The 25232-nt window shown below is 54.9% G+C and overlaps 1 protein-coding gene across 5 annotated transcripts in view; it reads left to right on the top strand.

Annotated features, from left to right (window-relative positions):
- Positions 1-25232, top strand: part of SMTN (smoothelin) — a 61750-nt gene that overhangs the window by 32235 nt on the left and 4283 nt on the right. Inside the window, exons 12-22 of one of the 5 annotated variants that reach the window (XR_015796674.1) lie at positions 301-392; positions 12157-12306; positions 13094-13169; positions 14429-14581; positions 15389-15451; positions 16358-16421; positions 17997-18167; positions 20100-20223; positions 20319-20470; positions 21946-22208; positions 24596-24762. Coding sequence is in view for 4 of the 5 variants with exons in the window: in XM_088143851.1 (XP_087999977.1) it covers positions 301-392; positions 12157-12306; positions 13094-13169; positions 14429-14581; positions 15389-15451; positions 16358-16421; positions 17997-18167; positions 20100-20223; positions 20319-20470; positions 21946-22303 (1403 nt within the window). In the remaining variant the exon portion in view is untranslated. Of the gene's footprint in view, positions 1-300; positions 393-12156; positions 12307-13093; positions 13170-14428; positions 14582-15388; positions 15452-16357; positions 16422-17996; positions 18168-20099; positions 20224-20318; positions 20471-21860; positions 23884-24595; positions 24763-25232 lie in introns of those variants that run through there. The other 4 variants (XM_088143853.1, XM_088143851.1, XM_088143855.1 and 1 more) reach the window with 4 other exon arrangements.

Here is a 25232-nt window from a genome sequence, read left to right as displayed (position 1 = left end):
AGGTGAGGAAGGGTTCTGACCTTCAGTCTGATTTAAAGCCCGCCCGACCTCAAGAGCTTGCGAGCAGTTAACCACGCTTCTTGGCATCCCCTTTGGTCCTTCTTACAAGGCTGGACTGCTTTGGAGAAACATCTTGGAACTTCTTCGCTTCATGTACCTCTTAAACATTTGCCCAGTATTTGTGTGTCTGTGTGTGCGCACACTTGTGAAATGATCGCCCGAGCACCGGCCTCCAAAGCTGGTTCATCCCTTCTCTGCAAGCCTGTCTTCTCACTCTGCTTTCCCTTCCCAAACCCACAGAGCTCACCCTCGGACTGAGAAGCTCGCCCCTGCGCATCACCGCCTCCAGCCATGGCAGCAGCAGTGGCAGTTCCAGCGGCAGCTTTGAGAAGGTGAGTCCGTCTTCCTTCCTTGGCCTTCCTCTTCCCTCGCCTCCGATTCTGCCTGCAGGAACAGGCTGCCTTCGCTTGGCTCTGCTCCCGTGAAGAGGGGAAGCTGGAGGGCAGGGGAGGAATTCTTCCGTTTGGAGGGGGATGTTTGTCCAGTTGCCCAAATTCTGCATTTGCAGAAACAGCATGATAGAGACCTGGTAGGCCTGTCTACTAGGGCTGTACTTCCTTTGAAAGCGATTGGAAAGAATCAGTGGATGACGAGCTCCTCTTTAAAGCAGCCGTGTCTTTTCAGGCTTACAGTGGTTAGAATTAGAGTTACGGTATAGTTTGGCTCATGACGTTGGGCCTCTGTTATTCAGTGATTTGCTGCCCCATTTTTGTGCATGACCCACGGATTGTCTGCTCCAGGAGGCTGGGAGGAGATGGTGTTTGGTGTGAAGTTCATCGCTTTCCTTGCAGGCAAGGATTTGGGGGGGGGGGGGGGCTAGAAAAGCCAGGACTCTTCCTGACGACTTTCGGAGGGGCGTGTGATGAACAGCTCGTGGCCTCTGCAGCTGTGAGTGCCTGGGCCCACTTTTCAGTGTTGCGCTCCTGGATTCAAGGGGCTAAATTCTGTTGGAGGAGAGATGGCTTGAAGACAGAGAAAAAAGTTGGGGAGCTGTGGAAGGTAGAACAGGAGCACTGGGGAGAGTAGAGAATGCAATAAGGAGGTTGCAGAATCTTTGGGGTGTGTGTGGATATCTTGACGTTCCTAGACCCTGAGACTGCTTGGGCATCGGAGACAGCGTGCCACCCAGTTGTGGCTTCCCTGGGACCGTCCCTCGGGCCCCGGTGGGAACCCAGGCCTACACTGGGTAGTCCTTTGCTCCAATCCAGCAGGGCTCTTTCTGCACTGTGAGGAAGTTTGTGAGCAGCTTCTGCTCTTCCCCCAAGCCCAGAAGGACCCCGACTAAGATGCTATGTGGCTGGGGGTGCAAGACTAACCCTTTGCTTCACCTTCTGCAAGAGCAGTGCCAGGCTGGGTTGTGCCCGAGGGTCTCGGTCTGCAAAAGGGATTCTCCAGGCTGCAGGATTCCATGCCTTCGCCCACCAGAATTCCAAAGAAGGGGAAAGAATGCAGTCCTGGGCAACCTCCCTCCCCACCCAGAACCCCCTGGCCCAGTCCTAGGAGGGCATCCCAGGTTCTCTATTCCAGACGTTTATCGCGCTGCACTTCCATCACGTTCCGAGTGCGGATTCTCACTAAGCGTCGCACGTAGCGAGCTGCGGTTTCACAGCCCTCGTCCCCAAACCTTCTGCCTTCCATTTTGGTTGGACTGCACCTGGCCGTGCTGATGTGGAGGATGGGGCTTGTAATCCAAACCCTCTGAAGGGTGCTGAGTTGGGGATGGCTGCTGTCGATGAGATCTTACCCCTGTCCTTGCTCCCCTCTGGCAGAGACACGGCGGAGGGCAGGTGGCCTGCCTGTTTCCCTTCTCGCCTTCCCCTCCTCTTTCCTTGTTTGCGTCCCTCACCTGGTCTGAGCCCCGGGGCTTAAGCCAGTGCTGGAGCAGCCGAGGCCTGGCTCCTTCTCACCGCTCGCGCTTGGGGTCCTTGGCGGCTCGTCCGGGAAATGCACAAAAGGTGCCGTTTGTAGTTCTCTGAGCTAAGCTGAGTCTCCATGGCGTCTCCTGCCTTGGCTTGTTAAAAAAATTAAGAAAGAGAAAGTTTCTAGCTCTTGGGGTTTGAAAGAGACGCTTGCAATTTACATTGGGAATTAGAGCTGCGCTTAGACGTTGCCCACCGCCTTGCAGGCTTCGCTTCTCCCCGGATTCTGCTCTGAATGCAGCAAAGGCGGGAGGGCTTGTATCCGGGCTAATTAAGCTAAGCTGTCATCCAGCATCCCTGGCACCCTGGAGCTGGCCTGTCGGCCCTCATTAAGGGATGGCATTTGGCTCAGAAACCCAGCAGGCTTCTTCCGTCCAGCAGAAGAGCCCCCAAGGACCAGGTCCTTGGAGAGGCCCACTCCCCTGCCCAGGTGAGGCATCAGCAACGATGGGAGTCCTTCGGCACTCCCAAAGGGACGGCCAGGGTTCGGAGGGCCTGGGTGCGGCTTGGGACAGAGGGAAGCGGAACAAGGCAGGGGCCGAAGAGAGGCAGGCGGTCAGGCCAGGAATCCAATCCCTCCTTGGCCCTGCATTATTCAGGCAGCTGGAAAGGAGGACGTTTTCTCGGCTGCAGCCCAGCCTGGAGACAGCGGCTCAGGTGAGCAGAACGGGCCGCCGCCTCCTCCTCCTCCTCCCTTCCCACCTGGCGCAAAACCTCTGGCTGCTGGGAGCTGCGAGGAACAGCCGGGTGTGTGAGTCCAGGGACCCCCCTCTCCACCCGCCACTCCAGCTTTGGAGTTGCAAATACGAGAAGGGGTGGGGGGCTCGGCTCCCTGGGCAGCCCCGTGGGGTCTTGCCTTACTTTGCGGGATCTGTGGGAGCCGCGTTTTGCCTGCACTTGTACTGCTCCAGAGTGAGGTGGAGGGGATGACGGTGTTCAGCGCTCCTTTTTAGGGGAAAGATCTTGTCCACAGAAATGAAGCATGCCGGTCGGGGAGAATTTATTTTTCACCTCGTTCTTGCCTAGGTTCAAGGTTGTTGATTTTTTCCCCCTGCCTCCCCCCGATTGAAAGCATTGACCATACGGGAAACAACAGCTGCTTTTTCTTTTCTTGTCGGGTTCAGTCAGGATCTTCGTTCATGCAAAGTTTGAGACCTTTCCCACCTGTGCATCTAAAGTCATCCTGAGGCTGCTTATATGCCAAGTTTCCATTCTGTACCTGGGCTGGGAACTTGGAATTGCAGTCTACCTTTTTTCCTTTATTTTTCCTAAAAAGCATGCTTCTGGTCCTTGGGGCAACAGCCAGAACGGAGGACTTTAACATGTATGTACAGGTAGTCCTCGCTTAGTGACCACAATTGGGATCAGCAGCTCCGTTGCTAAGTGGAATGCTGCAGCAGTCATAAATGCTAGGATAGGTTGCAAAGCTTTTTTTTTTACACTGTTATAACATCAGTGGTTGTTAAACAAGGCAGTCGGTAAGCAAGGACTCCCTGTACACATTTTAAATTCTACCCGTTTTTTCTTTTGCAAAACTTAGCATGTCATTAAATCTTGGCAGTTGTCTATTAAGTAGAAAGAAAGTCCAGGATATTTACTAGGCCTGATCTTTTTCGGGTAAAATATACAGAGCACTTTCTTTGTTTTATAGGTGTGCACAAAATAATTTTAAAAAATTGTTTTGTGGACAAAATAAACACACTTTTATTTATTGAAGTAAAAATATATTTTGTTTTATGTATGACGTCAACGTTATTTTTTTTTATTTATTCATTCATTTCTTTTAATTGCTATAGCTGCCCTCCTTGCACTTGCAATTCTGGACAGCTAACACCAGGGTTAAAGCATCCAAAGCCATCCTAAATAAAACGTAGCATGTCCAAGGCCAGTCTCATTCACAGCCAACAGCCACTAAAAGCAGGCTCATCTCGCACCCTGGCCCGGTGCCCGAGGAAAAAACTTTTCAGTGCCTTACAAAAAGCCAGCAGGGTTAGGGCCATCCGAACCTTGGAGGCGAGGTGCCACGACCGAAGGCACGTCTCTGGGTCCCGTCAAGGTGACCTTGTTTAATAGAAGGGGACCGGGCCATGCTCGCCCTGTTGGACCTTGTAGGACAGGCAGAAATAATCAGAGACAGGTGGTCGTGCCAGTCACCCAGCGCTCTTAACGGACGAGACCCGGCGGGTCCCTCGTGACCTGGGTGGAGGTGTATTGTGCAAGAATACCCAGGCAGAGACTGAGTGTTGGGGTGCTCGCGCTGCTGCCTGTTTGCCCTCCCCTGCCCCGTTAGAAACTGCCTGGGCTTGAGGGCTGGTGCAGAGGACACCCTTTTCCCAAGCCCCAGTTCAGAGAGTTCTTCTCGCCCCAAAGCCTTTTGAGCGTCTCGGTAAGAGTTTGGAGGGGAGTTTTGCCGCTGGCCTCCCCGCAGCTGTCTGCAGCGTATCATCACATGGGAACGGACCCTCTGCAAGCGGAGGGCACCCTCCTCTCGCCAGAGGAGCCTGGCCTCTCCCCCTCCTGGCCGGCCTGACCACTTGGCTCCCTTCCACCACTCTGTCTTTGTCACGGGAATGCCACCCGGGCGGAGGGGCTCCTCTCGACTAGAATAGCTGGCCAGCAATATAAAGGACCCACCTGCCCGTCCTGCCTTGCGTCCAGCAGATCGTTGATCCGGCGAGGCAGCTGAGAAGACAGGCATCTGCCTCCGGCGTGTGCCCCCTTCTCTCAGGACGCCTTGGCTGCACCGGAGCGAACTCGGCCTGCGCTTGCCGCCGGTGCTGAGCAGCCGCTTGCCCCTCGGCTTGGTGACATGCCTGGGGTGCCCGTCCCCAGCCTGGAGGGCAGTCAGGAGCCGTCCGCGGAGGAGCCCCTGGGCCAGGCTTTGCAGGGGGCCCGCCAGGAGCTGGACACCTGTCGCCACACCCTGGAGCAGCGGGTAGATGAGGCTTTCCACGTGGTGCACCCGCTGGTCTCGGCCATCAGCAATCTGCGACAGGAGGCCGCTGCCCTGCGGGCCGAGCAGCAGCGACTCCGTCAGAATGTGGAGCGGCTCCGGCTCTTCCTGAATAAGGAGAAAGATCCCAGCGCCCCGCCGCCACCGCCATCGGAAGGTCTGTGCGCCCCTTCTGAGGGCACTCAGGTGCCCAAGGAGCCGGTGGCCCACCCCCCAACGTTCGCCAGCACCCGGGGGCCCTCTGAGAAGCACCTGTCTCACAGCAGCAGCCCCGAGAGTCCCTCGGCGCCAGGCAGCAGCCAGCAGCTCTGAGGGCGATTATTCGGGCGCCCCCCCTTCCTCCCGGGAGCAGAAGGGCATGGCTGGTCCTGCTCCTGGCATGGAAACGGAACGGGATGCTTCTGCCCTTGAACCAGCTCGGCACCTGAACCCCAGAGCCCGCATTCCTCACCCAAGGAACACCGAATCCCGCAACCCTTGTGAGGGCACCGAGAGAGATTCCTGCCCAAAGGAATTTGCTGTCTAAAGGAGAAGGCCCATTAACGAAGAGCAGGGCGGGAAATGATGTGCCACAAACTCAGTGCTGGTGGAAATTAAAAGGCGTGTGAAAGTTAGACGGCTCCAGTAAAACTACTCTTTTCCTACGTTGTGTTGCTTGTTCTGTTTGGGTGGGGGAGACTGGGGAGAAAAGCCCCCGTTCTCCTGGCGTTGGGGAGCTCGGCTGGGGCTGCAGGGGCTCCCTCCTGCACCTGGTCTGCAATTCTCCGCGTGCTCTGCCGCTTTGTGGGATGCAGCTAGCTCAGCCCTTGCTCGTGTGTCACTTCCAAGAAGGCGAGTCCTGTGCGAAAGACAGCGTCCTAAAAATAGGGCTGGCTTCTTTCAGAGGAAGGCATGCTGTTTTCCCTAGCTGTTTGTGCAGAGCCGAGCTTGCAAACGGGGTTGGGGGCAGCGTCGAGGAAGGCTGGGCTGGGGTAGGACTTTGCTGGAACCGGGGTGCGGTTTTAGCCTGCCCAGACTTCCACGGTTGATTTCCCCACATGGCTGCTGGCTGCACAGATTGCACTCAGCCGTAAGCCTCGCTTTGTGCACGGAGCCAAAAGCCAGTAAGCCACTGTGGTGCTGGCGGTGTCTCCTGGCAAACCTGAGCTCCAGAACCCCAGCCCGCTGGGCCCTTGGCTGGGAAACCTGGAAGGTAGTATCGTGGGAGGGCAGCAAATGTGGGAATCTGATCTACGCTGATAAAAGACCTCACTTCTGGAATGAAACCGTTTACAGCAAGCACATCTAGGGATGCGAGCTGGTTTTGGAGCAATTTCAAATTCCAGAGATTTCTGGAGCGTAGAGAGAGCAAGAAGGATGTTCTCGTGCAGCCTTGTTGTTTGTGGGTTTGGGACCCAACCAGCTCCTCAGGGGAGCGTTGACGTTTTACTAGGTCCTCTTTGTTCCTTGCTGGACCCCTTCTTTAAAGAAGGGGTGTGGAGAAGGGGAAGTCGGGTGCCCTGACGTCTCTCCCCTTTTCATTTAGCGCTAAGAGTCCAGCACCCTGATGATCAGCATCTCCTTTGTCCTCCCTTTTTAGCCCCCGCTTCCCCCCTCCAAACCAATAATCTCAGCCAGCTTGGCACTTTTCAGACATGTCGGACTGCAAACCCCATCCTCCTTGGGCAGCTTGGCCGTTGAACTCTAACATGCTTGGATGGGTCCAAGATGGAGGGAGGCCATTCCCGATGCCGCAGGAGGGGAATTAACAGCTCTGCTGTGGTTGCGAAGCCCGGCGCTCAGACCAGGTGGGCACGATAGCTGGCCAAGGTGTGGGGCTACCCCACTTGGCCTGTGCGCCTGCTCCCCAGAGCGGACCGTGGGGTCTTGGTTGCCCCCTCCCAGGAGGACCAGCTGTTGCTTCCTGGGCTTCCCACCACTTGGAAGAAGAGTTGCTGTGTGGGGTCTTTGCCCCGACTGCCAGGCCCCCACCCCACCCCGCTGCAGGGTCTTTTCTGGCCGGAGGACGAGCGGGGAGGGCCCTCTGGACAGCTGACTCTGGCTCTGTGCCTGGCCCTTCAGCCCCAGCCTCTACCTCCGGTGTTTGGGAGGCTCCTTCCCTCCCAAAAGTCACGTTGAAGAACATGCGTGTTCCCATGGCAGAGTGGCACCACTGCAGCGGTGTTGGGGGGGCGCGGTCTGGGACCAAGATGGTCTTTCATGTTGGCTTGCCGTGGGAGGAACCCTTTTCACCCTGGGCAGAAAATCCCGTTGTTTCCAGATTCAGAGTTGGTTGGCTGTTGAGTGCTGTGCCGGGACAGCACTGACGAAAGTCACGGATTGGGCCAGGACAAAAGCAAAATTTTATTTATGTTTCCTAGAAATTAAATATACATAAAGAACTCCAGTTACTGTATTATGGACTTTTCTACCCCTCCCTCCTAAGGTGTGCACGTCACCCAGGCTGGCTAACAGACAGTAGTGTATTTAAAACTTGAAAAGAAAAACAGACCCCGGAGGAATAAAAACGATCTAGTAAGAGAAGGCATTGGGGGATAAAGCTGTCAAATAAAATGAACCAAATTAACCGGTGACTTAATGATTTCCCCTTCTGTCTCGTTGAGCGCTACGACTTGGTAACAGCTGTTGGGGGGCACCGAGGATTCTGGCAGGCAGGGCTGGGCGGTGGCTGTGAGCCCAGGCGCTCTTTCCATTTAGGGCCACGAGGCACGGCGGGTAGTTTGTGCGAGAGGGAAGCGCCGTTCCCAGGAATGAAGCCCTGCGGGTAGGATGGAGGGCGAAGCGTGCCCCCTTCATCCTCTCCTCCATGGCAGATTCCCTTTCGGATGGGGGCTGTCACCCCATTCTGGCAATCTCTCTGCTGCGCCACCCCCTGCCCCCTTTCCCTCTTGGGGTATCGTCCCCGGCCTGTTGCTCTGCTTCTGCAGATGCGAGCGTGGAATTGGTTAACGGGGGGGGGGCAGAAGCTTCAGTTCAGCCTGATTTTGTACCCCCCCCCGCAAATGCATAGCACCTACTCTTTGGAACCTTCCCCCCCCCCCAAATTGGGGAGGCCCTGACTCTGCTGGTTTCTTTAAGGCTTGGTTCTCCGCACTCCCAAGCCCTGGGATAGGAAATGTCCAGCCTGTCTGGAAAACGGGTTTGGGATTTTGAATAGGTTCTGCACTGGGCCTTGATTTGTGCTGTTGTATGTTGTGTTGTTGTGGTTCTTTTATACTGTTTTGTTTTTAATCCTATGTTTGCCTGCAAGAGCCACACTTTGCAATTTGGGTGGCTGTACAAATTGTGTACACAGAGTGAGGGAGGGAGGAGGGAGGGAGGGAGGGAAGGAAAGAGGGAAAGAAAGAGGGAAGGAAGGGAGAGAGAAGGAAGGAGAGAGGGAAGGAAGGAGAGAGGGAGGAAGGGAGGGAGGGAGAAGGAAGGGAAGAAAGGAAGAGGAAGGAAGGAGGGAAGGAAGGAAGGGAGAGAGAAGGAAGGAGGGAAGGAAGGAAGGAGAGAGGGAGGAAGGAAGGGAGGGAGGGAAGGAAGGAGAGAGGGAGGAAGGGAGGGAGGGAGGGAGAAGGAAGGAAGGAAGGAAGGAAGAGGAAGGAAGGAAGGAGGGAGAGGGAAGGAAGGGAGAGGGAAGGAAGGAGAGAGGGAGGAAGGAAGAAGGGAGGGAAGGAAAGAGGGAAGGAAGGGGAAGGAAGGAAGGGAGAGGGAAGGAAGGAGAGAGGGAGGAAGGAAGAAGGAAGGAAGGGTGAAAGAGGAAGGAAGGAAGGGAGAAGGAAGGAAGGAAGGAAGGAAGGAAGGAAAGGGAGGGAGGGAGGAAGGAAGGAGGGAGGGAGGGAGGGAGGGAGGGAGGAGGGAAGGAAAGAGGGAAGGAAGGAGAGAGGGAGGAAGGAAGAAGGAAGGAAGGAAGGGTGAAAGAGGAAGGAAGGAAGGGAGAAGGAAGGAAGGGAAGGGAGGGAGGGAGGAAGGAAGGAAGGAAGGAGGGAGGGAGGGAGGGAGGAAGGAAGGAAGGAGAGGAAGGAAGGAGGGAGGAAGGAAAGAGGGAAGGAAGGGGAAGGAAGGAAGGAGAGAGGGAGGAAGAAGGAAGGAAGGGTGAAAGAGGAAGGAAGAGAAGGAAGGAAGAGGGAGGGAGGAAGGAAGGAAGGAGAGGAAGGAAGGAGGGAGGAAGGAAGGAAAGAGGGAAGGAAGGGGAAGGAAGGAAGGGAGAGGGAAGGAAGGAAGAAGGAAGGAAGGGTGAAAGAGGAAGGAAGGAAGGGAGAAGGAAGGAAGGGAAGGAAGGAAGGAAAAAGGGAGGGAGGGAGGAAGGAAGGAAGGAAGGAAGGAAGGAAGGAAGGAAGGAAGGAAGGAAGGAAGGAAGGAAGGAAGGAAGGAAGGGTGAAAGAGAGGAAGCAAGCAAGCAAGCTACAGGAGAGCCCACCTCCACCGCCCTCTTCTTGGAAGCTCCCACTGGATGCCAAGGGAAGCCGTTGTGTCTCTGTCTGAGTTTCCAGAGCGGAGGCATGTCAGCTGGCCGCCACTCGTAACTCAGCTTCCCCATGCAAGATTGGGCTCCCCTAGTCCCGGGACCAGGCAGGTGCAGCGGATCTTCACCCCCGTTGTGCTGCAGCATCGTCTGGGTTCCTGGAGCTGGGCTGGTGGGCGAGTGCCGCTCTGGCCTCTGTCGAGTTTCAGCCGCCCCACTCCAGGCTTCGGCCTTGCTCTGCTCTGGCTTCCCGGCCGCCCCTGAGAGCAACAGCCATCACTTTGCTGTCACCAACTAAAGCCCTCCAAAACATCTTAAGTAAACCAAAAGACCCAGTAGCCCAAGAAGACAAAGCAGGAGTCATCTACAACAGGGTTCCTCAACCTTGGGGACTTGAAGATGTGTGGACTTCAACTCCCAGAATTCCCCAGCCAGCATGGCTGGCTGGGGAATTCTGGGAGTTGAAGTCCACCCGTCTTAAAGTCCCCAAGGTTGAGGAACCCTGATCTACAACATACAGTGTAAGAACTATAACAGTCACTATGTAGGGAGTTGGATGAATTTTAATCCCATTTAGAGTTCCTGTCTCCCCATTTGAAGGACGACCCCCCACCCAGGCCGCTTTGAGTCCATTCCACTGGACTACAGTTTTCATCCTCCCCAGCCCATTAGACCACGTTCCCCAAGTTCAAGCCCTTCAGCTTTCCCCCAGCTAGTAAGCACAGTCTTCCCCAGCGCAGGATATTCCAGATGGTTGATCTGTAATCCTGATCCTCAGCCAGCATTATGGGTGTTGTGGTCCAACACGGCAAAAATGGCTGGAGAAGTGAAGCAAAGCAATCAGACTGCGGAAATGTAGAGGGCTTATTCTTAAGAATAATGAAAAGGAGGACTTGGTGCACTTCGTCACTTTTTCTGCTTAATGCATCGAAGGAAGCCGGGAGTAACTTGTTAGAAGCTGCAAAGAGGTCTTGTTTGGGGGCGACACTTAATACCTGACCTATAATAAGCCGTGCCACCGTGCTGAGCAGCTGGGGAAGGCGCGGTGCCAGGCATCTGAGGACGTTCTGCCTCTTTCGCTTGGCGCTTTTGGCTGGTCATCTCAACTGCAGCGGCCTTTGTGGTGTATTTTGGACCTGGCTGACATCCTGCCTTGCGCCGTGCGAGGATTGTGCTGACACAGAACTGGCATCGCCCTTTTGGGCTGCCCAGAGTCGCCAGTGCTCTGAATCCTGATCACAAAGCCGCTTTCAACTAAGTCCTTTAATCTTCCTGAAAAATCCCAGCACAGGATGCTTTGGGTTACAGTTTTCCTTTAACTGAAGCACAGTCAGTCCCTGGACGTACACAGTCTGCTTGTTGAAATGCCAGACACCTTGCAGAGGGTGGCGCGATATGTGGAATTCGCCTTCTTAACAATTAGCTTTTTAACTGTATTTTTAACACTGAAGTTCCACGGATGTGTTGGAAGGTGAACTTTGGAAGCAGAGGTATTTTTACATTGGGTTTTCCTCCAGAGATCACCACATTTGGCAAAAACGAAGCACGCCAATTTAAAAAGGTAGACTGTTTTGAGCAATAAGCAAAACCCTGCACCTGTCCCTCGCAGTAGAAATTAGCATTTCTCAGTGCAGAATGTGGCTATCTTTGGTTTGCAATCTGGAAGTTGGCACGATATGGGGGTCTTAGTGGCGCAAGTTTGTAGCTCTCCTGATTGCAGACCGTTTATGCAACTCGTATGTGTTTGTTAGGCTTTGCAAACTTTCTGCACGTGCCTCCGTTGGCTTCTAGTCCCTTTACTTACAGCATATACACCATTTCCCATCCTTTGCTTCAACTTTTGGTATGTCTTTGATGCCGGTTGCTAGATTTCTCACAAAAGAACGCTAGACTTGAGGGGTGCTGGGCAGGTCCTTCCTGACCCTTTGACCAAGATGACCTGCTGCACTAATCAGCCGGTGACGCAAACTGATATAACATTACTCCCCAAATTTTTTTTTTTTAATCCGAGCAGAAGATGACATCATACAATTTAAAAATGGGTACTTTAGTCGCTCATTTCTCTCAGCTGGTGATTGGCCATAACCAAGAGAAAACCAGTCTTCTGCCGGCAAGCAAGGAACAAGATGTGCTCTCCAGCCACGCCCTGCAGTGGCAACCTGTTTAGCGGCATCGCTGTGGGAGGGGGCTTGCCATACCTTGTCCCACTTTGCTGTGGGCCCTTTTGACAGTTTAGGTATCCTTAAACCGGTGGTTCTTAAACTGGGGGTAATTATACAAAGGAAGGGGTAAGTCGAGCCTGCCTTGGGGATAATGGGGCAATTTGTAATGGCTTGTTTGCGAGTTGAAGATGCAGTTTGGGACGGCTGAGGTGCTTGTGTAAAACAACACAGTCTTTTTTTTGGGTGGGTGTAATTAATTATTTGAGACAAGGGAAAGGGGGAATTGGGTCAAACAGTTTAAGAACCACGGCCTTAGGCGATTCCAAGAGGAAGATGAACTATAAATGGAAATCACGTGGCTGGTTTGGGGTCCGAGAGAGAAGTTTAAATGCTAAAAAGGTTGCGCTAAGCCATCCAGAAGACTGGGGATCTTTTGTCTGCCCAGCTTCCTTCGATGCGTCCCTTTGCCCCGCCGGACGGGCGGGAGCCTCCTTCCACCGGTTTTGACTTACCTGTCGACGACGCGTGGTTGCCGCCGGATGTCCCACCCAAAGGCCGAGGGTGGGAGCCGAGCAGCCCGCCCAGCCTTACGGAGCTGCCCTGTCTTTTCAGATGGATGCTGAACTGCCCACACAGCCCAAGGTGGCCTTGCCGAACGGGATGGAGAAGCAGAAGGTCCAGGTACAAGAAGCGCAGCAGCGAGACCGGCTGAGCGCCGAGGAGCTGAGCAAAATCGAGGAAGAAGACGTCTTGGATAAGATGGTATGGAGCCGCTGGCTGCCTAACATGCATTTTCCCCCGGGCAGAGGCGTGCCCCCCACGCTGGTGGGATCCTCGCCCAGAGTTCCTTGCCAGGCGTCTGAGTTTGTGTGGGGAGACATTTCCGGAGCAAACGTCGGAAGAGCCAGTTGGGCAGGGCGGTGACTGTCCTGGTAGAGTCCCGCCAGGATGGCTTTGCTTCCTTTACAGACAGCCCAGTATTAATGGCGGGGCGGGGGGTGGAAATGGGCCAAGGAAGAGATTTGGGGGCTGAAAAGGGCCACAACTCACGGCTTTTGGCTTGGGAAAAAGGAGGCTGATGGCGGCGTTTTTGATTGTGGCTTATACAACTCTGCACAGGGTAGAGAAAGAGGAGGAGGACAGGGGTTTTCTTTCCTTCCCATAATATTCAAGGCACCTGTCGGCAGCATTAGAGGGTAGGGTGATGCGGGGTGCAGTCTGTCACCCAACTGAGAAGAAGCTAATAGAGCCCCACCACCACCACTGACGCTGCCCAGTGTGTTGAAGTGGTTGGGGTAGATGGCTTGGAAGACACGTTTAGGGTAGTTCATCGGTGGGTAAAGCGGGAGGGGCTAAGTGAAACCTGCATGTTCTGAGGCAGTCTACCTCTTTATAGCGGTTGTTAGCAATTTGGGAGCAATTCACTTGCAGCCGTGTAGAAGACTCCATGTAATTTTTGTCCTTTGGGGGAGGCAGAGGAAATTGCAGAATGGAGAATTGTCGGGGGGGGCATCGGTATCGCCTCTCACCCCCGGGTCTGTCTCTGCAGCTGGACCAGACCAGAGATTTTGAGGAGCGACGGCTGATCCGGGCAGCCATGCGGGACCTGCGCCAGCGGAAGCGAGGTACCAGGTTGGGGTTGGGCCAGTGGGCTTTTTGGGGGACTCTGGTGGGGTCCAAAGGCTGCCGGGGGGTCCATCTCCAAAGCAGGAAGGGCTGAGATGCAAGGCTTGGGCAGTCAAGAGGAGAAGGAAGAGACCCTCAACCTCATTGACGCCGTATTTCCTGGGTACCCGTGACACGTTTTGCCCCAGCAAGCTTATTACCTCCAAAAATGACGGCTTGCTTGACGCCATGCACAAAGACCGTGGCCGAGTTCCCACAAGACGCTGATACACAAACTACCAGCTGTGATTTGGCTAGAGGAATGTGTGGCTTTCAGCTTCTCTTTCTGCCTAAATCTAGCTGCTGTACATAGAAACCGGGGTTCAAACCATACTGTGTTGTGTGAATCCTGCAAATTCTTAATCCAGTAAACCACGGTGAAGTAAAGCATGCTTCGGTATGACTGAGCCCGGCCCTGTAATCCATGAAACCCCCATAAACTGCGGCACTCTGTCCAGAGGGGTCAGTGCTCAGAGCAGGGGGGACGGAATCGGCCCTCCAGGACCCTGGACTGGAGTTTTATTGGGAGATGGTGGTTTGTGCATTTCCATGCGGGGACCAGCTCCGATTTGCCCCTCTGGTGTGCCACTCGGAGCAGGCCTTGTTGTCTTTCCTGGGCCAGCGACCGCCAGGGCGCTTGGCCAGAAGACCTCTGTCCTTCTCCAAGAACGAGGCAACGTGGAGGCAAAACATGAAGGGTTGTGTCTTCTGAACTTGTTTTTCGAAGAAACCCTGATCTGTGCGAAAGCCAGGGTGGCGGCGTGGGGAGGGTGCTGGCCTGGGAGCCGGAAGGGCCAGGCTCTGGCCCTCCTCGGCCACAGAGGCTCCCCGGGGGACCCTGGGCCACCCTCCCTCTCAGCCCAGGCTACCTCGCAGGGTGTTCTTGTGCAGGAAAGATGCCTGAATAAATATAAATATTGGCTTTATAACAGACAGATGCATTAGCCCAATCTAGGTGGGGTTGGAGAGAGGAATGGGGTCTCTTGAATCCTTCCGTCCCACCCCCCCGAGATGAAAGGAACCTCTAGCTCGGCCACAAAGCTTGCTAGGCCGTCTTGGGCCCGCCTTGCAGGGCGGTTATGAAGGTGGCACCGAGGAGGGGCGTGAAGTAAGTCTGCCTGGCATTCCCCGGAGGAAAGGGGGGAACTCCAGTCTTCCCAGTTCCAAATAAGCCCTGGTTGCTGAGCAGTTCCTTTCCTCCCCGCTTTCCCCCCTGCAGACCAGCGGGAGAAGGAGCGGAACCAGCGGCTGCAGGAGGCGAAGGCGAAGGCGGCCTCTCACACCACGGAGACCACCTCTCGGCAGAGCAAGACGTCGGCCGACGGCTCGGCCATCAGCACGGTCACCAAGACCCAGCGCCTCGTTCAGTCCAGTAAGGGGGTGGGCTCGTGGTCGGGGGGCAGCATCGACCCCCATCCCCTTTGCTCCTGAGGGCTGCTTTCCTGGGGAAGTGGCCGTGCAAGAGGTGGGCTGCTTCCGCTCTGGGGCTCAAGAGGCCCCCTCCTCCTTTCTGCCCTGCGAGTTGGCCGGTCCTTCTCCTTGCATGTGGCCCGGCTGCTCCCCAACCTCCTCCCTTGCTCTCTTCTCAGCCATCTTCACATCATTCATGTATCTCCAGAGGGGAGCGTGACCCAAGGCACCTTCCCTTGTATTCTGAGTTTAAGGAAAAACTGCCCCCAAAGCAGGCTGAAAGTTTGGCCCATGCCTCCTCTCCTCATGTCTTCTGTCACCTCCAGGCTGCTGGCAGCCCGTGGGAATCTAACCAGGTTTTTAAAAAGGCGCTCCTGGCCACAATCTTGAGAATGTGACAAGCGTTTGCCGGTTGGGCTAAAGCAGGCGAGATGGGGTGGGTTTTCATCTGAAATCCTTGCTCCTGGATCGGAGTCCCCGCTTTGGAGTGACTTCCTTGCAAGAAGAAGCACCAGCATTTAGGCTTTTGAGTTTAGAAATAAGGGGTTCAAGATTATGCGCGGTACAGAGAAAATAAATCAGGCAAAGTTTTCTCATCGCGTTAGAATCGGGACATCTCGCTAACCTGAATGCAGGAAATTCAGGATAGGGTAGAACTTCCTTCCCTAATTGCCCAGTTTCTTGAAGCTTCAGACTTCACATGCTGCAGCCACCCTGTCCGGCATGACCAGTCCCGTTTCATCTCCCGACCTGGTTTCTTCTGTCCCAGGTGATGGCAGCAAAGCATCTCGCACGCTGACCATGGAGACCAGCTACACGAAGAGATCGGAAAGTAAGTCTTTTCTCTTGCAAGAGATGGTGTGTGTGTGTGTGTGGCCCAACCCAGTTAAAGCTGGCTGAGCTAGGCTAGAGGCATATCAAGGTGAACAGAGTTAGAGATGTGTTTTTCTGGGTAATAAGTGAACAGAAGCGTCTGCCAGGTGGGATAAGAACATTCTTTTAAGTAGCCCTGTTATTTCATTCATGACATGCAGGTAAGATGGAAGTTTTGCAGCCTGGTGAATCATCACCCCAGAATAGCACTCCCCAACCTGGTTGCCTCCAGATGTGTTAGGACTTCCTCTAGCCAGCAAAGGGGATTCTGGGAATCACCGCTCCAGCAACGGTGGAGGGCACCAGGTTCGGGAAAGTTTGACATGACACACTCTGTGTTTGGCAAAGGCTGGCCAGGATTTTTTAAATGATTTTGGAGGTGCAGCTGGAATGCCGTGAGGCTCAGCATTATATTGTTCAGGATGTGATTTAGGGAAGGTAGCTTCTCTTGTTCTACACTACCGATCTTCCTTTGGATCGAGGGCAGCTTTGTACAGAGCGAGGGGCCCCTTAAGAGATCTTAGCCATTTGGGCAGGGGGCGAGTCTCCCTGTAGCTGGGGCGTGACTTTTCCTTTCTTCTCACTTCTGGGGACAATAGGAGTGGACAGGACCAGCGTCTTCAACCCTTTGGGGAAAGTCTTAGGAGATGCAGAGGGTACCATGAGCCCCTGCAGACATTGTTGACGCTTGATTTCCCCTAAGCTCACCAAAAACATGCTGGGGCTGCTTTGGGGGTTGAGCCAAGGTTGCCCATCCCTGGTTTGGGGAATCACAATGATTGCTGGCATTTTGAGTTGTGCTCAGAAACCTCTGTTGGACCTGAGGCCATTTCCTCTCTCTTTCTCTCTTCCTGCCCATTTCCAGAGGACGGCAACACCTTTGTCCAGACCAAGTCCTACAGCGCGTCTTCTTCCAAGAAAGTGGGCAGGTAAATCTCGAGTCTCCTGAGTCTTGCATGGCTCCCATTCTGGGGTGCAGCCAAACCCCGGGTGGTCTTCTCCTCGACGCGGAACTTGGCCTAGGTACTGGAGAAGTGCTTTGCGAGGGCAGGAAGAAGAGAAGGCCGGGGAGGGGTGGCAGCCGATCCAGGCCTTTTGCTCTTTGGTGTCCGGCTGAGACAGCTGCTGGATGCTGTGCTCCTGTGTTGCGTCGTGATCAGGCAGGAAGTAAATGCTGCTTGTGGGCAGGAAGGGAGGTAGAGACCCCAGCCCAGTGCTGTGTGATCCATAACAGTTTCTCTGGGGCTGACCAGGGAGGGCAACCCGAGGAGGAGGGGGGATTTATGTCCATCTTTTCACAGCAAAGTGGTAAGTAGCCCCCCCTCCTTGCCCAAAGGAACCCCAAAACAGTCTGGGGACAAAGGGTGAGTTAGTTAGCCAGTCCCTTCTATCGCTCCATAAGAGAGAGCAAGGTCTCGGGCTGAGCTGGGTGATCCGCTCATGAACGTCTTTGGCGTTATTTATATCTTGCTTTTAGCAAGATTCTCCAAGCAGCTGACGTCAGCCCTGAACACGCTAAGGAGAAACCATGCTAAAAATAACTTGAAAGAAAACAAAACATAAGGCAAAACCATTTTTAGGGATGATCCACCATCCAGTTCTAAAGTTAAACTAGCCAAGTGTATGAAAGCTGTTTTCAGCACTCCTCGCTGAAACAGGGAGCTTTCGGGATTCTCCAGAAAAAGAGATCCCGCACGCTCTGGATTTGACTGTCGAGAAGCTTTTCTTCCTTGTCCCCCCGAGTCTGTCATTCAAAAGGGACGGACCCTGTAAACCCATAATGCAGCGGCACGCGCCTTTCTCTCTGCTTCTGGCCTCTTAGCCATGCTAGGTTCATAGAGCCCCGGGACACTAACATGCCTGCAGGGTCCAAAAATATTTTTCAATTTAAAAAATAATAATCAGGAAGTGGCCCGCCAACAAAGCCCAAAAGGAAATGTAACATTAGTGTTATTTGCAGGAAGGCCTTTGGGGTCCTGGGAGGCCTCACTGGGATGGTGGAAAAGAGACTTTTTGAGTGGTGACCATGATGAATTTAAACCATCATCATCCTAGTTTTCTTTCTGTTCAGTGGATGGCTTGAATCTGACCCAGTAGAGTGCTGCCATGGGGTAGACAGGCAGATCCTCCAAAGCAGCCGTTGTAAGACCCATCCTGCCTTACGGCTTTTTCTCGGCCCTTTGGGGGACACCTGCAGAGTGCTACGGGGCGAAACAGGCATGGCCATTTTGGAGCTCAGAGCGCACCTGAAAGGCTCAGAAGAGCCCGTTTTCTGCTCAGAATGGGCTGTTTTCCACCCTGGGGTGGTTTGCATTCCAAACCTTGCGCGGATCTCTAGGGAGCACCAGGACCCACGTGGGGCCGGAGGAAATTGCATTCCTTTAACTCACTTCACAAACAAACGCGGAGCATCTGGACGCGATGCTTTTGCCTCCTCTGGGGAGGCATCCCTGTTTGGGCCTGGGGCTTCTCACCCTGTGTCTTTCTTCTGCCCCGCGGCCCAGCATCTTCGAGCGGGAGGATCAGAGCCCCGGGCGCGGGAGCAGTCTGGCTGCCTTGGAGCGGCGCCAAGCCGAGCGGAAGAAGGAGATCCTGAAGGCGCAGAGCTTGCCCAAGGTGTCCACCTCGCAGGCGCGCAAGGCCATGATTGAGAAGCTGGAGAAGGAGGGCGGGAGGTGAGGACTCAAGGGGGAAGAAAGGGGGCCTGCCGGGGCCCCGCGGCTGGGGGTCCCAGAGACCAGGAGGCGGGCGGGGGCGGCCTCTGGGGCTGGGCCGCTCTGTAATATTTGAGGTGGGAGGCAGCTCAGGGTCTCAAAACAGTAGCCCCCAGGGGGCTGGAGTTTGGGGAAGAGTTTGTGTGGGGGCCTCTGATGTTCCTCACCTCAGAAGGGGAGGAGATGCTGCTGTCACCTTTCCAACAGCCATATTGGGGGGCCTCTGAGGGCTGCCAGAGGGGGAGTCAGAAGCTATGTTGGCCCCGGGGCAGGTTCCCTTCCTCTGTGGGGGCTGCCTTTCTGGGCACGGGGAGTGGGTTTCCAGTTGCCCTTCAGAAGGGCTTCTTTGGAGGTGCTTTTTGGAGATCCATCACTTGGAGGAGGGCGGGACCGTCACGTCCATCCAGTGCTGCACCTTGGCGTGCAAAAATGGAATAAGGGTGCCCCAAAGCAGCTGCCTCAAATGCAAAAACAGAGCCCACTTGAAACACACTCGTTATATTATTTATTTGCAGCGATCTATTTTTCCTTCCTTGCATCGCACACAGAGCCACCAACTGGCTCACCATATCTTAATTCAGTGCCTGTGTGGTTGGTCTGTGGCTCCGTGTAGGGTGGAAAGCCAGGAATGGGGGGAATCTCTGTTAGAATTAGAGTCAACGTTAGGCTTGTCAGGGGTGATTGTGCTTTGCAACGCACCCGTCGCATGTCCTGGTTTTTGGCGGTTGGGTCCTCAGAACTGCAGGCTCAGCGACTTCACGCTCTGCCCTCTGGGTCCCGATTTGCAAAACAGGAATCTCCACCATTTTCGGAGCACCCAGTTCCATGTTGCAGCCTTGTATTTTTTGGTCACGTTCTCTTTTGCAGTTGATTGTATATTTTTTTCCAAAGTGTCTGATAAAAAAAAGAAAAAAAAAGAGAGAAGCGCCTGGGTTTGGCTTGGCAGGGGTGCTTAGGGGGACGGGTGTCAAAAAAGCCAAGATGGCCGCCAGGACCCCATGACTGAACCCCTCCCCTTCTTGACATGCGATGTGGACAGAGTCCTTCCAGGATACCAAGTTTGGACCTGCTGAAATTCAGCAGCAAATAGCTGGGTTTTTTTAGTAGCGGTGCTTCCATTATAATCCTCGATCCACCAACTGACCTCCCCCCAACCCCACCGGAAGTAGCGCCTCTGAGATTTGCTCCTGTTGCTGCCACGTTTCGGCCAGTAATCTGCAACGGCTGGGTTGGGGGGGGATGCTGAAGAGTCCTCAGGCTGGAGACCAGAACGTCTTGCCTCCCCACGGATCTCTGCCCCCGTTCCCACCCTAAACCCTCCCTGGGAGAAAAGAGAAAAGGGGGTGAACAAGTTGGCCTGGCTCCTTCAGCTGACATCTAGTTAGGACATCTTGGCCCCTTCCCGGAGGCTGTTCTTCCTCCGGGCTGCAAAACTCTTATTTCTAAAGGGCCTTTCTGTGGCAGGGCTCCCACCGCGAGATGCATCCTGCGGGACACGTTCTTCTGCCAAGGCTTTGTCCATTTTAATCCAGCTGTTGTTTTTTATCCTAAATATAGCAATTTGGTCTGGCTTGCCCCTCCCCTCCCCTCCCCTCCCCTCCCCTCCCCTCCCCTCCCCTCCCCTCCCCTCCCCTCCCCTCCCCTCCCTCCCTCCCTCCCTCCCTCCCTCCCTCCCTTCCTTCCTTCCTTCCTTCCTTCCTTCCTTCCTTCCTTCCTTCCTTCCTTCCTTCCTTCCTTCCTTCCTTCCTTCCTTTGTCTCTCTGTCTCTTTGGGGCAATCGTATTGTTGCTGAAGCAAAGGGAAAACCCAGGAGAGGCCCTGGCTTGGGAAATGGCTGGGTCGGCCAAGCTGCCCAAGATGGCTACAGGAGCAACCCTCTGTCTTCTCTTGCAGCCCTGCGAGTCCCGCCCTGTCTCGGGTGGGAGTCCAGCGCTCGTCCAGCTTCGGGGTCCCTAATGCTAACAGTATCAAGCAGATGCTCCTGGACTGGTGCCGCGCCAAGACCCGGGGCTACGAGGTGAGCGTCTGCCTGTCTCCTGTGCCGCCCCCCGGCCCCGCCTGGGCCTGGCCCTCCTCATGCGGACCTCCCTCCTTTCTCTTCCCCCTCGGCAGCACGTGGACATCCAGAACTTCTCCTCGAGCTGGAGCGACGGCATGGCCTTCTGCGCTCTCGTCCACAACTTCTTCCCTGACGCCTTTGATTACGCACAGCTCTCGCCCCAGGACCGGAGGCGCAACTTTGAGATGGCCTTCTCGGCAGCAGAGTAGGTATCCCTGTGCCGGGCACTGTCTGCTCCTTCGGCTTTGCTGAGCCCTGGAAGAGCTCCTGACCTCTCTAGCCACACAGTGGCAGTGAGGTGCCCAGGTGATTCTCCCCAAAGCTGTGGCTGCCTCGTGTTCCAGCCCACGTGCGAGGTCTGCAGCAGATGGCGGCACTGAGCTGACCTTGGGTGCTTCTGAGGCGCTAAGCAGAGTTGCAGCTGATTGGTGTTTGGATGGGAGACCACCAGGAAATCGAGGGCTGGGATATTGAAAAAGGACCCCAGAAGAAGGCAGTGGAAAACAACATGGACGTGTCCATGAAGTAACCCAGAACTGGGCTTGACTTTTCCTTTTTTACCCACATGAGCCAGGCCTAGTTTCCCAGTCTTCGAGGGCACCCCAAAGCTTCCTGACGCCTTTTATTTTTAGCAGAATAAAATGGCGAACCTGTGTGGGCTGGCGCTTGATCCACCTGCCCAGAAAGAGGGGCAGAAGAGGGGATGCGTGTCCCTGGGGCTAGAAACTGAGGCAGAGACCAGCCTCACCTGTTTGGTAAATGGGGTCTCTGCCACGGCAGCCGTGTTGTGAGGGTACCCATGTCTCACTCACAAGGTGCCAGAGGCGCCTGGGCGTCAAAAGAGTTGGGGAGCCAGTCAGGAAAGACGCATAGGCCTTCAACCTGGTGGGAGACCACATCTCGGCAAGTGAAAAGGGAGCTGTGGCCCCCTCTCCCCCCATCCCCAGGTTTCTCTCTGGAAGTTGTGCTTGATAAACAGAGGGCCAGAATCAGTGTCTGTAGCTCTCTGAACTCCCCAAATCCAGCCATTCTGGCCCTTGGGAAAGCAGAGAGCCTCCGTCCTTTCACTTGGCAGAACTGTGGCCTGTTCTTCCTTGCGTTGCTAGTTGTGGGAATGGGACAGGAGCAGTGCAGGGCCCTAGCTCCATGGCTTCTGCCATTTCAGCAGTATCCCCTTGCAACCATAAGGACTAGAAACATATTTATTCAAAAACAGAACCCCGCACGCTGGGGGGAATCTTCCCGGGCGTTTTGCTGGCCCTCTGGCATACATTTCTCACCTCCTGGCCCGGTCTCTGAAACTTCTGTGCTTGTGCAGTTTTTCTCAGTGAGCTGGGGGAGGAGGGGGCTTTCTGGGGAAGTGCCTTCCTGAAGGGTGACGGGTGGGGGCTGCGGTGCACGTTGGTGCCTGGAGCTGAACGTTGGGGGGGCGTCATTGACCGAGGGCGATAAGCAGCTGCAACCGCTGTCTGAGATTCACATCACGGGCTGGGCTCCCATTGCAGCTTGGGATGCGATGCGGGGGGGACTTAGAGCCTGTTTGACCGGGGAGGGGGCCGGGCACTGCAGCGGCTTCTTTGGCTTTGCATTTCCAGGGGATTGCTCCAGCAGAGAAAGGCGTGGTGGAAAAGCCTTCTTCCTTTCCACTTTCCTTCACTGTTTTCTGTCTGTCCCTTCTAGCGCTTCGTCCCTCTCAGCTCCAGCCTTTCCGTGCCTTTCTCATCCTTCCCTTGAGCAGTGGTGGGCATCTCTCTCCTGCCCCTTAATGGTCCGGCGGTCTTGTGAAAAGGGGCACTGGCAGAATGAGTTTGGGGCTGACCTCAATGACTGTCTGCACCGGGGAACAGATCTGCTCGGCCACGCTTTACGGATCCAATCCCCTGGACATTCTGCTTTGGGCAAGGGCACGTGCCAGGCTGGAAACGAGCAAATCAGGATTCCAGGTAGAGGGCAAGGCATAGCGATAGATCTTTCCGTCGCCTGGGGTCCAGCCTCAGGAGCGTCCTGGACGCAAGAGGTCAGCCACCGTGCACCGTAAAGCTCTGGCATCGGTTGACCTTACCTGCGTCAACTTTGGGAGGGCTCTCTTTTTGATTCTTAAGTTTTCCACATCTTCAGCAGTTCCTTCCTGCTTTTTTGTAGTCCGGTCCTGGTTTGAGTCTAATTAGAGCCAGTGGTCTTCAGTGGGCCTTGTTCCTTTAAGGCCACAATTTGTTTCAAAGTTGGGAGGAATTGGAAGACGTTAGAGCCCACTAGTCACGTTGTGCTTTGCTGAGTAGCTGGAGAAAGACCTCCGGTTGGGACAGGGTGGGGGGGATGCAAAATCAGGATAGAAACAGTACAGAAGGATTAGCCCAGGGGTCTGACTCTGTGTGCAGAAGGCCTCAGCTGGATGCCGTTTGGGAAATACCCCAATGATATAGTCCTACCAGCTGGAAAGGATTGATAGATGCACCTTTATTCCATAAAGAGGCCGATGGTCATCAGGTATTTCTCCACGAAGGAAAAAGACACACAGATGAAAGAAGGGCGTGCAGTAACAGATGTGATCCTTGTGTGCATGTTCACTTAACTAATATTCACCTAGTTAATGTTGAATAGCCAAGCAAGGTTGCATCGTGATCACAGACACGTTGGCTCATCTCTAGAAGATGGTTATACCTGCTCACTAAAGAACAGCTTTACCTGGAGAGCAGATGAGAACTGGTTTTCAGCAGCTGGCGAGCATCCTAGGTCCGCCGGGTTTTCCCTGTCCGGTTCCTGCTGCCATCGGCGTAACCTGCTTGCTTTCTATTTTTTCCCTCTATTGACCAAGCTCCCCCCACAATATTAATTCAGGGAAACTGCTTGACCAGCTCAGTTTGGCCTGCACTGGGGTCCGTGACTTGTGGGGGGCCACCCTTGGCTTTTCGATGGTGTGATGTGCTAGTAGTAGGTGGAACCAGGACGGGAAAGATTCGGGGGCCAGAAGAACTTGATTTGATTTCTCTAAATTTCATTTTAAGGGAAGTTCAAATGGAAGGCAATCCATTTGCTTCCTCTCCCGCTGGCGAACAGTTCCTTCTAGGCTTTAGGGCAGTGTTGTCCAAACTTGGCCACTTTAAGATGAGTGGACTTCAACTCCCAGAATTCCCCAGCCAGCCATGGAATTCCCCATGCTGGCTGGGGAATTCTGGGAGTTGAAGTCCACTCATCTTAAAGTGGCCAAGTTTGGACAACACTGCTTTAGGGACTGATTGTGTCTCCAGGGTTCAGGTTTTCTATTTTGTTCTCTGGTGGTCCAGCCTCCCCCCCTTCCAAGGTGCCAGAAAGCGACTTAGGATCGTTTGCTCCACATGGTCTTCCTTTCAAGCAGCCATCGGTTTAGTGTCGGGAGAAGGCTCGGCCCTTCGTGCTGTCCAGACAGGCTCAGTTTCCCCAGTGGGTGCTCAGGGATGCTCCCTTTTCAAGAAAAGCCATTTCTCTCGCGTGCCAGTCTCGCTTTGGAAGAGGCCGCATGCCAGTCTTCGGGCTGCCCTCCACTGCTCTGGGCTGCTCCAGGCCCACGGGGGGTGGGGGTCCTGACTCTCTCCTCTCTCCGGCTCCCCCCCTCTGCTGCCTGCGGCTTCTGACACAGCCGGGTCTCGGACAGTCAGGCGAGGGGATGGGCTGCCCTTCCTCCAGGCTGCAGCGTTGTGCGTGCTGGCGATTCCCGCCCTCCTCTTCCCCCCTGAGAGTCTGGGGTGCGGACCACGAGACCGAGCGAGCCCTTCTCCCACGGCCCAAACTCAGGTGCCTCCTGTGCAGCTTCGGCCTGCGCCCCCCTCCCTTCCTTTCTCACTTTTCTTGGCTTCAGGCACTCCAGCTGTGCCGAGGCGCATCGCCAAGGGTGTGACAGGATGGGGCGCTCAGTGTGGGCCGAACATCCCTTCTCTATATGTCGCCATATAGAGGGAGCACGCACCCCCTTGTGCAAGAGCACCGCTGGTCCGTTTCCTCTGTCCACCTGTCTGTCTGTCCTTGCTGTTCAGCTTGGATTTTTGCCACCCCCCCCAGCTGCCCTGTCCTCTGCATCTCACTTGTGCCAGGAATGAGCCCCCCTGTATCCACCCCCCCCACATCTCCTGCCCTGTTTGCATTGCACGCCAGAGCGTTCGTGCCTGCTCGTCCCATTGCATGCATATGTGGGTCTGACACGGAGAATGTGAATTGGATTTATGTATCTTGTGTTTTTTTCTCTCTTTCTCCAATCTCTTTCTATCGACTTCTCTCCCCCCCACCCCAAAATTTGCGTGGGCTGTGATCACTGGCTTCCTCTCCCCTCCACCACGATCCCGCCCCCTCCCCTCAGGACACACGCAGAATGCCCGCAGTTGCTGGACGTGGAGGACATGGTCCGGATGAGGGAACCGGATTGGAAGTGCGTTTACACGTACATCCAGGAGTTCTATCGCTGTCTGGTTCAGAAGGGGCTGGTAAAAACGAAAAAGTCTTAGCCTTCCGTTCTGCGGTGCTACGGTGAGAACCTTTCCTCTCCTCCTTTCCTTGGTTTGTTTCTCCTCTGGGGGGCTGGGGGCCGGGGCTGCACCCACACAAGGCGAGAGATGCACCACCGCCTCTTGGTTGTCCTAAGCTGGTAGGCTGCATGTGCTTGCAAGAAACACGGGGGGTCCCGGGCGCTGGGGTGCTTTAGTCTGGAAACGGTGGTGCTCCATTTCTCTCGGGGGCTTCCGAAGAGGACCCTCGTGGGAGGGAGCAGAGGCGGCCAAACGATCATCTGCGTCTGGCAGAGACGCCCGGCTTGCCTCCTCGGGGCCTTGGGCAAAGCACGAAGGGGGACAGGTGATGGAGAGCCCCCCCTCCTGAGCCTTGCCCTGGCCATATAAGTCTTGGAGGAGCTGGAAAAAGTGACTCAGGCCGCCCTCGTTGCTAACGTCTCTGCTCTCCTGGGAGGCTGGGAGCCGAGCACACGGAGCAAGCTAAACAAT

This window comes from Python bivittatus, unplaced genomic scaffold, assembly GCF_059951505.1.
Source record: "Python bivittatus isolate LINGU-HERP-01145 unplaced genomic scaffold, Pbiv_v1 ctg000390_np1212, whole genome shotgun sequence".
Lineage (NCBI taxonomy): Eukaryota > Metazoa > Chordata > Lepidosauria > Squamata > Pythonidae > Python > Python bivittatus.
The sequence above is the reverse complement of the archived record's forward strand: the minus strand, read 5'-3'. Positions and strand labels throughout refer to the sequence as shown.